General features: G+C 34.0%; 1 protein-coding gene across 21 annotated transcripts in view; it reads right to left on the reverse strand.

Moving 5' to 3' along the window:
• The window catches only part of RIMS2 (regulating synaptic membrane exocytosis 2), a 443,898-nt gene that overhangs the window by 86,258 nt on the left and 341,450 nt on the right, over nt 1-16,190 (reverse strand). For 4 of the 21 annotated variants that reach the window (XM_034065917.1, XM_034065953.1, XM_034065800.1 and 1 more), the window contains one exon: nt 9,014-9,046. The exons of the other annotated variants lie outside the window; for them this stretch is intronic. In XM_034065917.1, the coding sequence (XP_033921808.1) occupies nt 9,014-9,046 (33 nt within the window). The remainder of the gene's footprint in view (nt 1-9,013; nt 9,047-16,190) is intronic. 21 annotated transcript variants of the gene reach the window in all.

Genomic DNA, 16,190 nt, shown 5'->3' on the forward strand with positions numbered 1-16,190 from the left:
AAATAAAAGTAAAAAACTCACTTGTGCTGTATATTTTATGCAGTGCACACACAAATTGCAGTCTAATGGTTCAAGCATAAAAATTGAGTGAATGGTTTTCAGTAATTACTTTAAATCCATTGGTTTAATCAATTCTCATAGCTTCTACAGGTTAAAAGGTTTAATGATATTACTGAATCTTGTCTTAAGAATTAAAAAAATGATGAATAAAAGACACTAAGAGCAATACTCAGAACCCAGCTTACATACATAAATCCAGCTGACTGATGCCAACAAATATTCTGAATGCATATCAAAGGTTGTAAATGGCCCAGGGCATTCCTCTGTCACAAAGAAATGAAAATACACTGGATCCCTATCAAACAGTTTGGCAGCCCATAAATACTGCACTCTGAAATCCAAGTTTGGTAATTAATGTGAAAGAATTTTAAGTCAAATGAAATTTTCTTTAATTAGAAATACATTATCTTTTAAATAGACTGTTTCTTTTTCTTACTGTAAGTCAAAATTATATTAAATTAAATTGAACTAAATTAAAATGATCCCATGAATATGGAGCAACAACCCCCAAGCTACAAACCAAAAATAGCATGCATTATTAGAATTAAATATTTTTGCAGATTTATTGGTTGTTGAGGGTTGTTCTGAAATTATAATCTACTTTATAGTACAATGAGCTGTTATATTAAGGAAATACCATTTTGTAGATGGTTATCAAAGCAGAAGATGAAGTCATACTTAAGAGAAATCATACCAGGGCAAGGTAAAGGCTTAAGAAAGAAAAGCATTCCACACTTTGATAGGATTTGGCACCCCATCCTGTGTGGAATCAAGGTTGTTCTGATGGCAATTCTTGGTGGAATTGTTGCGCAAATTAATGGGAAACAGATATGGCAAGTCATAAGCCTATCAGTGGATGCCAAGTGGGTTCCTGAAACCTCTACCATTCCCCAACCTTTTTTGCCACATATTGTACAGAGTTTATAAATAAAGCCTTTTGTATTCTTTTGCTTTGGCCTTTTAGTAGCCTGGCCTATATTGTCTATGTGGGTTGTGGATATTGCTAGGAAAGTAGCAGAAAGAGAGAGATAATTGTGTTTGCTTTTCAAGCATTCAGTTGTTACTTTTTTAAATTGCTGTCACCAGTATCAAAGCTACAAATACAAAATGTCATCTACTGCATCACTACTTTACAAAGCAGAAAGCAATTTGATATCAATACCACTGATTCAACATAATGCAAAATAGATGAAAGGGAAGTAAGAGCCATTAAAATACGTTGTTTGAGCTCAGACAGAATGATGACATTTTTAAGTTATTTCATTTGAATGGGGAAATCTTTACTGTGCCTGAAATATCATCTTAATAAATAAACCTAATACTATACAGGATAATGCATTTTTAAAATGCCTAGAAGTCCATTCATCTGTATGTTTGAATGTCTTTCAACCACGAGTCTTTAGAGACCCTTTCAAAATAAGGAAAGCTTGAAACCTGTCAGACTTTCACTTGTTCTAGCTCCATATTTAAAAAGTATATAGAAAAATATTTCCAAATTGACTTAGAGAAAAGAATACCATAGTATGAGGAAGCCTAAAATTCTGTTAGATTCTTCAATTTTTAAAGTGTAATTGAATTGCTGTGAAATTTATTACAAATCTCTATAATAAATAAGTCCTCTAGATTTTTACAAGAATGGTCAACACAGTGGTCTGACTCTCCAAACAGGTTTCAGTTGTATCATGAAGGGCTGTCTGAAGACATACTCAAAAGAATAGAAGATTAAATTGAGAAAGATCTCACTTGGGTGAAAAAAGCAGAACTGAACAATACTGGTATTTCCAATTGACCAAATAAAACAGTGCTAAATTCTTAACAGCAAAGATCTTCACAGCAGCTATTGGCCACAGCAGCTATTTGGCTAAAAAAATTCACAGCAGGTTCAGAATGCTGATGCTGAAGTAATTAATGCTTTTGGCTCTCCAGTTATTAGGTGGTCAAATCGAAAAGCTATAAAGAGCCTTAATGTCTTAAAAATGCTAAAATCCAATAAATCACTATGAGATGACTTAAAAATGTCTCAAACTGAAAAATATAAAATGGCAGTCACAAGTCATCCCTAAAAATGTTTGTCTATTTCTATTTACATGATTTCTTCAACATCATCACATTAGTCAGCAATTTTCTACATCACTTGAATTTGGTTTACGAAGTGAAAAGCATATACTGTTGCCTCTGGTGTAATTATGTCAATTTAAGAAGTAAAGTTTTTTCAGAAATAAACAATTGGGAGGAAAAAAAATTGATGCTTTGATCAGTGAGACATTTCTATACATTACAAAGAATAACTGCATGTTTCCAGCTTACTCAGAATACAGATATATAGAAGTATAATGATGAAATATAGAGATGAGCTATAGGGAAAGAGAAATTGAAATGCTGAAAGATCCTCTCCCAAAACCTTCTTCCACCATCACAGTTGACATTGCTATTATAATGACCATTGACATGTAAAATAGTAGATACAGCCATGTTCCCATGGTCTTGTAATGATCCAGTCTTTCTAACAGGTATTAATATATCGAATAGGTATCTACCAATCTAACATGTATCTGGAAGATAAAATGAACAAAAAAAAAAAGAATTATAATCAAGAGGCTCATACAAAAGCAGACTAACAATAACAAAAACTGATCTAAAATGGCCTTGATCAGCTATATTTTCTTGGAAATGCCTTAACTCAATGAGCTCTGCTGTTCTGTTGTGAACCTGAAGGTTGCCACAGCCAAAGCACCCCATCAGGCTTCACCCACCACACTGAAAGAAGTCCCATGGAGCATGAACCCCAAGTACCTACATGACAATCTCCAAATATGTCCAAATAGAATAATATTTCCACAGAAGGATCAGGATAGAAGACTTCTCCCTAGACACAGGATACTGGTGGCGAAGTGTTGAAGTTAATAAAAAATTACTGCCTTTCTTGGGAGAAGAAGACGGAGACTCAAGGTTACAGCTGGGAGTTAGGTGCTGGGCTTAATAGCCTTCCTCACAGGGTTTTAAAATCAGCAATGTAACTAGCAATTAAATGAAATAAATTGTATTTATAGAGTGGATAAATTAGCTTAAGGGCTTCTTGAAAATTGAGTCTGATTTTTCAAAGTAGTGAATATTATTAAATAACATTCTATTTTAAAAATCAAATATATACAAGGAACCCTAATTTTGGTAAGTACCTTGAAAAATGCTAGCCAAATTTCTTACTTGAGATTTCTCTTGAAATGCTATTTATAAGAATACATCCTAAAAGCAAAATCTAAAAGTATTTGCTAAAAACACCAAAACATGTCAGTTAAAGGTCTTGTTCTCAAAGGATTACATTTCCTTCTATTTCCAGAGCCACTGAATTTCAACTCTACCTCTAAGGAACCAGCTCTAAAGATTGTCATTCTTGCTATCTATAGTGTGAAAAATATAACTGCCTAACTGCTACAGGTCTAGCAAAATGTCATGGTGATGTGTGATACAAATGGCTGTTGAATCTTACTACACGTCTTTATGTCCAACGAGAGGCAAATACAAAACTTATTCTTGCAGCAAGCAAAGTATTTCCAAGAAGTCTGTGGTACACATCACAGTCTGAATGAAAAGAAACCTACAGAAATGTGGAACAAGAACATAACCAGAAGGTTGTTGAAGTGGTTTTATATCACTGTTTCAATGAGACTGAAGTGTCAATACACTGTCCTTAAAAGGGAATGCTAGAATGAAGACAATTTCAGTTAGCCAGCTCCCTAGTGGGGGGACATGCCTTTGCATTTCTGTTTCCTATTTGAGAATTGCTTGATGGTTTTGTGGGTTTTTTTTCATCTTGGCTTCAAACTTGACACACTAAACAAAGACTGAAACCCAGGGGGCATTTCTCACCAATTAAATAAATTTTTATCAAAATGCTTAAACCATGTTAACAATGTTACTTTGGATTATTTGCAGAATACGTGGCACTGCTTAGTAAAAAAATTATTAAGATGGTGATTTAAGCTAGAAAGTCAAAGAAGCTCTAGAATCACGGGTTCATAAATAGACAGGGTCAGCTCAGGTCTTCATCACTACTGACAGATCAGCACAGCTAGTTAAGGACAAAGGTCTACTGAAGCAAACTCAGAAGTTCTATTTTGTGTGTTTACCGAAGTAACTATTTAGGGATATGACCACCTTTTCTATGGTGTCTGGATCCTTTTACAAAGTTATTTTTTGCACTGTTCTCTGCAGTGCTTGTCTTTGCTGCCTCATACAAGAGTGTGCATAGACTTTGGTGACCTTTGAAAAATACTGAGCATCTGCACGTTAAAAGGAAGAAAAAGAAGCAGTAAGGTGACTATTAACTAGAACTCCCCATTTCACTTCTCAGAAAGATTCTGGTACATCCTCCCTATATGAATGATATGCAATAGTATTTTAAAATGTTAAAGAAAAATACCTGAGGGGTCAGTGGGCCCTTACTTTCCGTACTCAGAAAAATCTATTCAGATCAGCCATGCTATAAACTCTGCATTGTCTTCATGAAAGCCTGAGCACAGTCTTATTGTCAAGCTCTCTAACATTCTGTTTGCCAAGCATGCAAACTCCTCAAGAGTTCCTGCCACTGGTATACTCCACAGTATAACCACAGGATATTTCACATTCTGATACAGCCACTTTAAAACATAGGCACAAACACTTATGATAACTAGAAACTTCCAGAAAAGCAAACAGCTATTCATAGAGATTCTTAGCCATTCTAAGAATGCAAGACATCTTCATTAACAGTAAACAGAAATATGGTCAAAGATTTAACCAAGGAATACAAAAACAACAGTGGTATATGCACCCTTGTGTAAGACTCAATTACAAATTAAACTAACAAACCTTTACAGACTAAAAATCTATTCATTATGCTATCCTGTCTTTTGCAAAATTATGATTTAATTTTTCATTATAGAATTTGTATTATATAATATACTGAAGACTGAAGACCAGCCTTTATTAATGTGGTTTAGTACAGATTGCTATTCTGGGGGTTGGATTTTGAGGCCTTTGGTTTCTGGTTTGAATTCTAATCAAAAATTAAATTAAGGACAAAAATCCTACCAGGCACCCAATACTATACATTTATTAGTATGCTAAGTACACTTAAAATTAATTTGGAATTTACCTGTCCTTTTGCTTTTTGTTGACTAATTGCAGATTTAGACTCTAAAAGTCTCAGTCACAGTTTAAGACATCAGATATTAAACACACCTGTCAAACTAAATATCACAGAATCTTTCAGAGATGTACAAGTCATTTAATCATATTTGTGCTAAAATGTTACAAATTCCATCCATATTTTTTATTTTTTTTTAACATAAGACAGATGGAAACAAAACAAAACACCATCCTGGTCTTTAAAGGAAAGTGTGTCACTAAACACTATAATAACTCAAAAATAGAAGGATGTCATGTTCTGTTTATAAAGGTAAAGTATATCACAGTATATTCACTTTCAGAAGGCTTGGAAAACCTCTCAGGGTACCATAAGATAAGAACAAATCCAAATAAGTGTGCTTTTTGTCTTCTACTGCAGTTGATTACTCAACCACACAGATTTCCTGCCCTTGGTTTCTCCAATAGTTTATTGGCCAGACAACTCTACCATTTGGCCCTCCATGGTCCAGGGCTACAAGCTCTTCCAATCTGGTCATTCATCTTTAAAAGGGTTGGTTTAGTTTTTGTAGGCTTCACCCTTGGCAATCATGTTATTACAAAGACATAATTTTCCACAAAAACTACAAAATCCAGGAAAAAATAAACAAACAAACCAACCCATATTTCAAAGTCCCTGTCCATTTTAATTTTATTCTCAAACTTAGCAAAACCTCTATCAAGCCTTTATATTCTCTTGATGTGAGAGTTTTGCTCCAGATGTTGCAGAAAAGAACTGAGAACTCTATTTCCCTGCCTTTTATGGCTCTTTAGAAGTGGAGATGTCTCCAGTACTCCAGCTTCTAACTTCTGTCTGCCTCCTTAAAAAGCAGAACTGACTGAGCATTGCTACTCCATCCTTCCTCATACTGGAATAAATCTAAAATTAATTAGCCTGACTGCCTTTGAACTGTCATGGACCAGCCTTTCCATAGTTTTGGTGATTAATTTTGAGGCATAGCTACTTGAGTAATCTCACATCTAGGCCTAGATTAATTCTGTAAGGCTGAAGTATTTTTTCTGCATCTCTCATATCTGAAGACCACAGTAAGCATTATTTGCAAATTCAAGTAACTATTGCCACAATGGTTACTGGTTGGTCTGAAATATGTTACTGATTGAAAAGAAAGATGTCTGCTTCATCACTAAGGTTTTTTGGCAGGTAGGTGTTTATTTCTCTTGCTCATACTGAATACACAGGGTAGTGAACAGGCATATGTCTCCCTAACAGCTTTCACAATACTCAAATACTAAGAAACATATTAAGTTATTTCTGAAATACGATTTTAGAAACAAGCCATTAAAACTGCATTGCAAAGCTCCTCCTTCACCAAAGGAAAAGGGGGTTTAGTCACTAAGCATGCTATCAAGCTCTACTGCTTTCAGCTAAAAAAAAATAAAATCTAAAAATATTCTTACTTGTTAGCTTTGTGAAATTGCTTTTTGCTTGAAATATACAGCATAAGCTTTGCATGAACTCTCATAAGACTTTTCAATCGAAAAAATAGCCTAGATATTTTTCAGGGAATAACATTTTCTCATTTTTGCAATCAGAGATTATAATACCCAGATAGAGGAAATGGCAATATTTTTCTTTCCATGCAATATTAACATACAATATTAACATATTCAGCTATTTAGCTTTCACAACACCTCTTGGTCTAAAATCACCTAAAATCAATAGTGAATTCTTCAATTCACATGAATGCTTGGTAGTATGGTAAATACTGTGAAAACCATTTACTGAAGGAACTTGTAAATGGATAATCCTAGTTCCACACTTCTTAAAGCAAATTCTAAAACAATAGAAAAACATCCCCTTCCAGAGGCATGCCTTTCAAATGTCATCCCTAGTTTTAAGCAGCTGCTCAAAGAACCTTGTACTGGAATGTGTAAGCTGTCATTGAGGTAAAACATGGAAGAGTACACATTTCAAATATACATGTGAAAATATGTTCCTATGCACAAAATAAACTAACTGCTCACGAGTTTAAGGGTAGTAAAAATATCTTCTGCAACTGCACTGCTGATCATGCTTTTGCATTCCTATGCTACACAGTAAAATTTATCAGTCCTTAATACATTTATTTCACATTGTTGGTGAGCTAAACAGTGTTTTGCAAAAGTCCATCTGACCTGGAAAGTCCATAAAAAGCTAATAATACACAGGCACTGCCTTCTTATGTATATTCAAGCAACACAGGTGATAAAAACATGTTTTTCTGAGACACTAGATATCATTTTAAGGGCTGATTTCTTCCAACTCCAAGAATGAGATGGGCTGATTGAATATTTTGATTCAATATGTCGATTCAATCTATAACTTAGAGGAAGATTCTTGAAGAAAAAGGTTCAAAACTTTCCTTTTCTTTCACTATGAACATATAGGAAATGGGTCATCCAATCCAATAATTTTATTTTTCTAATAAAAGAGACTCAGAATCACAGGACAGGAACTTGAAAAGGATTGTGAGCACAAAGTAAGTAAGCTTCAAACAAACTTTGTCTTTCTACAGCATAAACTAAATTCTAACAGTGGTGATTTACGAAAGATGGAATTCAGATCACACTACCACTTTTCTATCCATACTCAACTTTTTTTCCTCCTGTAATTTGGTTTCTAGATTGAGATTTGTTTAGTATGAAAATCGTAGCAAGTAACATTTGCAAAATTCATAAAGATGATCTTTGATTAGGACAAGAGTTCTGAAGGAGCCAGCCACAGTAGAGAAAAGACAAGGATGTTTGTCCAAATACCACCCAAATTTGCGCCCCCCAAAACTGCTTCAGATTTTAGAAGCTAAGTGACACCCAAGTGGCTTCTCTAATTTGTTGGGATTAGTTGGAAAATAGCAGAGGCAAGGGAAATTAGTTAGAGCTTTGACACAATAATTGTAAAATTTAAATTCTATAGGTGAATTTCATTAACTTAAATATGGGGAATTTTGTTGCTGTTCTGACATGCCACAACTGAAAAAGCAGTCAAGTATGAACAACTACTGAAACAACTACTGCATTTTCAGAGCTAGGATGGCTAGCTAGACATAGTTCTCTGCCAGTAATATAATGTATACTGGAAATGCAATAAAATGGCAGATTAATATTCCATATGTAAAATGAAACCAGAAGTTATGCACAATATGAAAGAAAAGCTATGATCAATACAGCTAAGTTAAAGCTCCTTCAATGTTTTGATTTCTTGCTCTCTCTTGTTATCCTAACCTGTTTTACAATTTCTGGCATGAGAGAATAACTTTTGATCACTAACAACTCTACTTCTAATCAAACTAGTTTCATTCAGTGAAGCTAAGCTTGAAATTCCAGAGCATGAGATTTAACTTACTAAAATCATTCAGTTCTCAAATTATACCCTCCCCAGAATGAAAAATAACTAGTTGAATAAGAGTGTCCATAATTTTTGTACCAGTTTTAAAATGCAAAGATGAAATAAATCATAGATTGTTTTCAGGTGCTACTTGGAAGCCTAAAGGCTACTTTGCAGATCATGGAGATGGGAAATCTGAACTTACATGATAGAAATTGAATCATGTTAAAGTCTTACGGTATAACACATGTAATCTGTTGCCTTTTAACAGTTGTGGTAGAGTACATAGTTTATAGGTAGCAAAATTTACATATGCATATTAAATTTCAGTTCTTACAGTTTGCTAGTATTTAAATATTCTGAGGGGGAAGAGAGTGAAAAGTATGTGAGGTGAGCTGTGATAAAATCTATAGGAAAGGTAAAATGAAAAAAATAACACAGAGAAAAGCAGTAGAAGAGACAGACCTGAGTTTCTTCTCCTCGATGATTCCGCTTCTTCTGTGATCACATCGTGTAATGTACAGACATAGACAAAGGAGATGGGCGTGAGAGGATGTATTCAGAAGATTAAAACTGACACTGAGGGAAAGGGCCAAAAGTTGGTTTAGAGAGAAGTCTGCAGAGCAGAGTTAGTAAATGGGGAAAAAAATAACACAGACACCAGAAGGAAAAAAGAAAGCTGAGGAAGAAGTGGTTAAATTACTGTTGGTGAAAAAGAACAGTAAAGACAGGGTTAGTTTAGGAGCTGAGGAAACAATAAAAGTTATAACTGACAGCAAAGTCAAAGTCCTTGCAAATGAAGCTGCAGAAAAAGCTGGACAGTAAAAGGTATGTTAACTAGCATAAACACTTTTGTTCATGACTATTCAACTTTTTGGAATGTCATCTACTTGAACACAAGAATTCTTTTTCTCTTTCAAGTATTGAACATTCACTTTAATGTCATCAGTGAGAACTCTTATTAATAGACTTTTGAATTCTTAAATTATTGTAATTTATGCTAAACAAAACATATTCAAAATGGAAAACAATTTGCTTTGGGTTGTCTCTTTTTTTGTTTTTCAAAAGTATATACAAGCTCAGGAATTTCAGAATCCACATAACACACTCTGGAAAGGACTGCATTATTGTAATGCTCCTCCAATGGCAATGTTATTAAGACCAAAATACAGAATGTGAGAAAAGCAAATATATAGCTATTAACTCTCATGGTCAATTCAGCAGATACTTTTTCAGAACCAAATGTCATCCTCATCTCACAGAAGTGTAGGTTACTGCAAATGCATGCAAGTTAAATGCTGAAGCAACTATCTCATTACTTACTTTATTACCTCATGTTCAAAAACACACTGCCATTTCAGACATGGAGAACATCTGAGAGACAGTGTCATTCTCTGTACTGAATATCTATTTGTAGAATAGGAAGAATTCATCTTGAAAAGCAGTAATAATTACAGAGAACTGTGAAGCTACCACCACTAACAGAATGAATGCATTTTTCAAAAAAACATCAGAAATAAAAAATAAAAACATAATTTTAAGCCCTGATCTAATTTGAACTTGTTCATGATTCATTAATACTGCAGATGTTAGATTAAGAATTCTAGAAAAGTTCATACACCACAAAAATATCCTATAATTTTATCCACATCTTACAGTCAATATGAAGACACCATTAAAAATCAAAAATGAGAATAAACAATATAAGCCAACTAAATGAAAGTCAACACTAAACTACATCTGATAACTCCTGTGTTCTGTAGTTAAACAATTTTATTCTATAACTGGCAGATTAGAATATTCACCTACTATCAAATGCCAAAACTGTACCAAAACTTTGTTGTAAACACAAGCAGCTTGTAACATACATATTTAGAATGCAGTTTTAGGCAATTAAATTTTATTACAGAACACACACATCTAAGTGCTATGTATGAAATATGTAATATGAAAGCATAGCTGCTGCCAGTTCTGACAACAGATGTTAAGTATGCACACGTTAAATAAAAATTATGATGTATAAATGTCTTTTTAGAGGGGCAAGTACAACGAATCCATAGGATGAAATACAAATAAGAATATACAGAGAGCTACTTCTCCCTGGTGTATTCAGCTTGAATTCATACAGTATATCTATAACTGATAGAACTGTTACATAAATAAATCATCATGCCATCAAAACCCAGCTACAGTACTTAAAATTTTCTGAAAATGTTTTCCTTATCTATGCCCCTGAAGTGAACACTCCTATGTCAAAACCAGTTATTAGAAAGTCATTATCACAACCCCCTCATCCTTATTTATTATTTCTAATATCCATAGCATATTATGCATAGCTTTGAGACATGTATTGCATTAAGATAAATCCTTCTCAAGAAATTTTCAAAGGATGTTGGAATCGCCATATTTCCAAATTAGGAATATGCCTGGTATGGTAATGGAAAGCATTCTAATAGTGTCAGTGGTGCTCAGCATGGGCACAACAGAAAAACTGGGAAGCTCCATTTGAACATTTTAGAATCAAATGACTAGTATTTGGCTGAATATCAGTCACATGTACCAATACTTAAAAAAATTTCTAAAACTCCTCATAGAAAGTATTTATAAAAAAAAATAAGAAATTACACATCAAAATGGCAAACAAAAAGAATTTTTAAGTTGCAAATATTTTTCAGTTTTACATTTTTACTGATTAAATATATTAGTGGAATAATCATAGAATCACAGAATAGTTAGGGTTGGAAAGGACCTTAAGATCATCCAGTTCCAACCCCTCTGCCATGGGCAGGGACACCCCACACTAAACCATGCCACCCAAGGCTTTGTCCAACCTGGCCTTGAACACTGTAATTATGATAGCAGTCAGAGAGTAAAATAAACAATAATATATATCCAACTGATAACTCTTGAGATAAATGGCTTAATATTTTTACATTAATTATTGCAAATATTAACAAATTAGTAGAAGTATCAGCATGGTAATGCACCAATTTCTTTCATTTAATAATGATAAGAAGAAAGTACTAACACACTGATTAATATAGCCACAGTAGCACTTATGTGAATCAATCTCTTCCTGATTCAGAAGTCATGCCATAGATCCGAAACCACAGTTTGAAAATTTTCTGGCTATGTAGCTTGTAATCCTCCAAAATAGATCTTTGTTGATACAGACACATTCAAATCTGAGAAAAAAAAAATCACTAAATAAAATTCCATCATGTCAATAAGCAGTTTTCATTTGCATAGTTATTGCTTGGTGGTAGAACTAGCATGTATTTAATTTAATTTTTCATCGTGATATATGAGAGTAGTATGCATAAGTTTATTATACAGAGATTCAGAAACATATGGGACTCTCAATGAACAAGCTTAAGAAGTAAATGAAAATCAGATATTTTACCCCAAGCCTGAACAAAACAAAAAAGTACCATCCATTTTATCATGCTTTGATGCAGAACTTCTCAATGTAAGTAATGTGACTTATTAGAGAGAAGTATTTAGGAACTTAATTTTTTATAAAAATGCAAACCTGCCCATCTGAAATTCTAGAAGCAACATAGGATAAATAGATGTAAATTAATTACTCCTACTTTCCTCAAGGCTTTTCTCAAATTCAGTTTTCTCCTCTCCTTAAAAGCAAAGATCTTTCACTGTATACATGGTCTCAGAAATTTCCAAAATTAAAGGTGAGTTCTTTATCCTGAACTGTAAATCCATGCACACAAAATTGCAGCTCTATACTGGACAGATGCTGACATTTTTTCCTCAAAAGTATAAGCGGAAGACTAAGTAGAACAAAGAAAATACAGGGAAGACAGAAGCAAAACATATGATACTGCAATTACATAACACGTTATATATAATATACTCTCTATAGAATATATGCTAGGCAAAGGCAGAAAGAATAAAGAAAATGCAACTTATTCATACTGAAAGATAAGGATAACAGAGAAGGTAGAAAAAAACATACAAGAAGAAATTTAAATAATCTCAGCAGCATGAACTCTATAAATCAAATGAAACAATGTAGACAGCATTACATTTTCATAAGTCTCAAGATAAACTAAACAAGGAATTCAGAGAGAGAGGTTTTGTGGCTTTGTTTCTCTGAATAAAGTTCACATTATAATTTTATAAGGGGAAAAAATGCAACATAGTAACATTTCAAAATATTAATGCCATACAGTTATGTTTGGGATCTGAAATACCATAAATCCTGAAAAGATAATAAATCTCACTTAGAAGATGATTTAGGTAGTCAAACATAAATATTACTTCAGGAAAGATACCTAACATCCTGAATACAACTACATCCTCTACTGTCAATAAAGTATAGATGAGATATCTTAAATCAGACAACTCTCCATTCTAAAACTGTTCTCATCCTAATGTCAAGAACTTGCACCGCCTACAGAATTAGATTGTCAAGATCACATACTTAAGATTGCAGGAATGGTTTCCAAAACACAAAAATGCAGTAGAAGGATATATATAAATAAAGGTTTAGACATTTTCAAGCCACTTCACTATGGTTCATCCACTGTAAATTATGGTAATACCCTGAATTAATGTAATTTGGCTACAGCACTGAAATGCAATATTTGACTGCCCTATTCACATTGTGCAAGCGCCAACCAGAGAGTCTCCTTTTCTCTCTGGACCCAATTCTTTGTTACTTTAGCCCAGACTAGGCATATTGTCTTTCAAAGTGGTATAGGGAAAAAATGAAAGCCAATTTTAAAATATGTTAATACATGAGGGGACCATCTGTTTTATTAATACTATTTATTAATCTTAAGATGAGTCCCTGGAAAGCATGCAAATACTCATTTGTTTTCAAGAAAACAATTATTCATGCCATATATTCAATCTACTTCACTTCTCACTTGTCACAAGTTAAAAAATCCTCATGGATTCAACATGTCTCTTTTTTGTAAATTTTACCCACTTCAAGATTCCACAGCATGGTCTTGAAATATTGTTCTGTACCTTCCTCCCCAGACCTTCCACAGCACACTGAAAGTTATGTCAAGGCCATGGACTTTTTATTCTTCCCTTTCCCAATCCATTTCTTTTGAAAACTGTCCTACTGCCCAGTAAGTTTTCATCTTCAACAAACATGAACTACTCCGTGACTCCACTCTGCTCCTCTCCATTTCACAAGCCGGTAATTTTATGCTAACTGACTTCTTTAAAACTGTAAATTTCATTTATCCCATGCTCATGAGGTTATTTATATGAAATTCTTTTATATAATTTTATATATATTTTTTAATATACTTCTTTTTATAATTTTCAAACAATTGCACTTTCAATTCTGGTTACAAACTTCTTTAAAATAACCGCAACTCTGTTTTTAATTGTTTTTTTTTTATATATATTTTGCTACTTCAGCTGATTCCATGGCAATAGATAACACACAAAATTATATTCACATTAAAATTATTCCTGAAAGGCTTTGTCTATGTACAGTCAAGGAATACTACCCAGGAGAGAGAGAGACATATACATTCCATGGATAAAACAAGCCTTCAAATTGAAAGCCAATTTAGGTATATATAAAGACTTACCATTTGTAATCACCCATTGCCTTTGTATTTTCTGATATGCTTTAACCTACCATTGTCCTTTAAAACTTTAGTATTGTATTAAAGAAATAATAATAATTACAAGGACACTCCATATTTACTTCACTACACTCTGAGATGTATAAATCCATTTCAACTATTGTGTCTCTTTTTGGTCAATCATTGTAAAATATGTCAGCCCTTTCCCATTGTTCTGTTCTTCAACTGTTGCTGACAAATTAAAAGTGTCTGCGGCAAAGGTTAGATATTTGATGATACTGCACTCTTTCCAACCGGCAACAATAACAAAACTATTACAGGATGGTTTCCAGATAATAACCATCAAATCTGATGTCTCCATGCAGAAAGAACAAGTAAAAACCAATAGTGTTTCCTTTGCTGTTGCATGAAGATAGCTTTTGCATTACCTGTATCAAAGAATTGATAGAATTAAGTATCACTGCCTTGATATCCTAAACTATGTGTTTTTTCCCTTTAAGCAACGCTGATGCGTTCAACAGAGTCTGGTGATGATACTAAACATTGCTTTTTAAGAAAGCAAGTATCTTGCCTAATCTTATCTCTGTCAGTACAGAACACATTGTGCACCCGTAGCCCACTTCTTTCCAACTTCTTCTCATAAGGCTTCGTATATGCAAACGCAAAACCATGTGGAAATGTTTGCATGCTGTGCTGCTTTTTTTCTTTTGCATTTTTTTTAATTCACTGGCCAAGAAAATGTGATTAGAGGATGAGAATGTTATTCACTTTCTTTTATATGCCAGCTATTAGAGCTCAAGAGGCAGGGGTGCTGAAAATAGAAATGCTTAATAATATCAGATAGGAATAAATAACTACTCCACATGCTCTTTGATGTGGTGGTGTCTTGAGAATGGAGTAGTCTCTGACAGAGTGCTGACACTGAAAGGGCACACACATTCAAAACATGGCTTGAATTTTGATGCCATGCTTACCTATGATTCTGCAACTTTACTCTTCCAATCCTTCCAAATCTTTGCATTAATACAATTGACTCTTTGTAAGATACAGAACAATAATTTTGCAAATTTCCTCAGAACTTAAAGATTACAGGCACTGCTAAGAAACATGTTGATTTCTGATATTCAGGAACACAACCTTATCAGCATCTTCTATTGAAAAGCCTGAAACATAAGAACCATTTTACTACTTTATTTAATGTCCTTAAATTATCCTCCAACAAATCTGCTAATCTCTTTTCCAGTCATGCATATTTCTTGAATATTAACACTTCACAAGATTCAGTATTGCTATTATTTTTTTCTGTTATTTGGAATTAATTTTATTATATATTTATGTTTATATCTACAACTTGCTCACAGCTCAGTTCTTCACTCAAGGTATTTGTGTAATCAGTATCTATTTTTTTCTCACAGATTTTCTTAACTGTAATTCTGCCATGGTTATTTCCATGTGACTGTTAGGTTAACTTCTTAACAGACAAAGTGAACGTAAAAACAGGACAAGCTCCTGTAACAGGCTATAGCAAAAAAAAATCCTTGTTTGGAAAGGCAATCAAACAGGGCAATAGCAACATGAGGTGCCTGTATTCCTGCTTGCTTCTCTCTGCAGACTGCCAGTTGCAACCAGGAACTAAACTGTATTAGTTTCACCTCGTTGTTTTCTGTGCAACATTTAAAGATTTAAAGCATTCTCAGAAGAAAGAAAGCACAGTCCTGTGCAGAGGGCAAACCCCATATTGAAAACCTTCAAGGAATTTGAAGCTTCCTTCCGTAGATTCGCCGTGGCTACGCCTGTGGTAGATCATGGACAATATAGCTCAATATACAGGGTTATGGCACCCCCTTCCAGCTGTCCTGACTGCTATGCCCTGGGAATGTGCCCAGTGTCTGTAATGATAGAGGAACGTCTGTAGGGGACAGTAGTGTGCCATGCAGCACGAGACCTACGGAAGCTGCCTTGGTTTGTAATACTGATACTCCTCCACTTCTACCACATTAGTACCGAGGGCGTTTTGACAAACCAGACAGAAACAGCCTGGAAAAGCATCCTAGGAATATAGGTATGTCGTA

This window comes from Melopsittacus undulatus, chromosome 1 (assembly GCF_012275295.1).
Source record: "Melopsittacus undulatus isolate bMelUnd1 chromosome 1, bMelUnd1.mat.Z, whole genome shotgun sequence".
NCBI classification, from domain to species: Eukaryota; Metazoa; Chordata; class Aves; order Psittaciformes; family Psittaculidae; genus Melopsittacus; species Melopsittacus undulatus.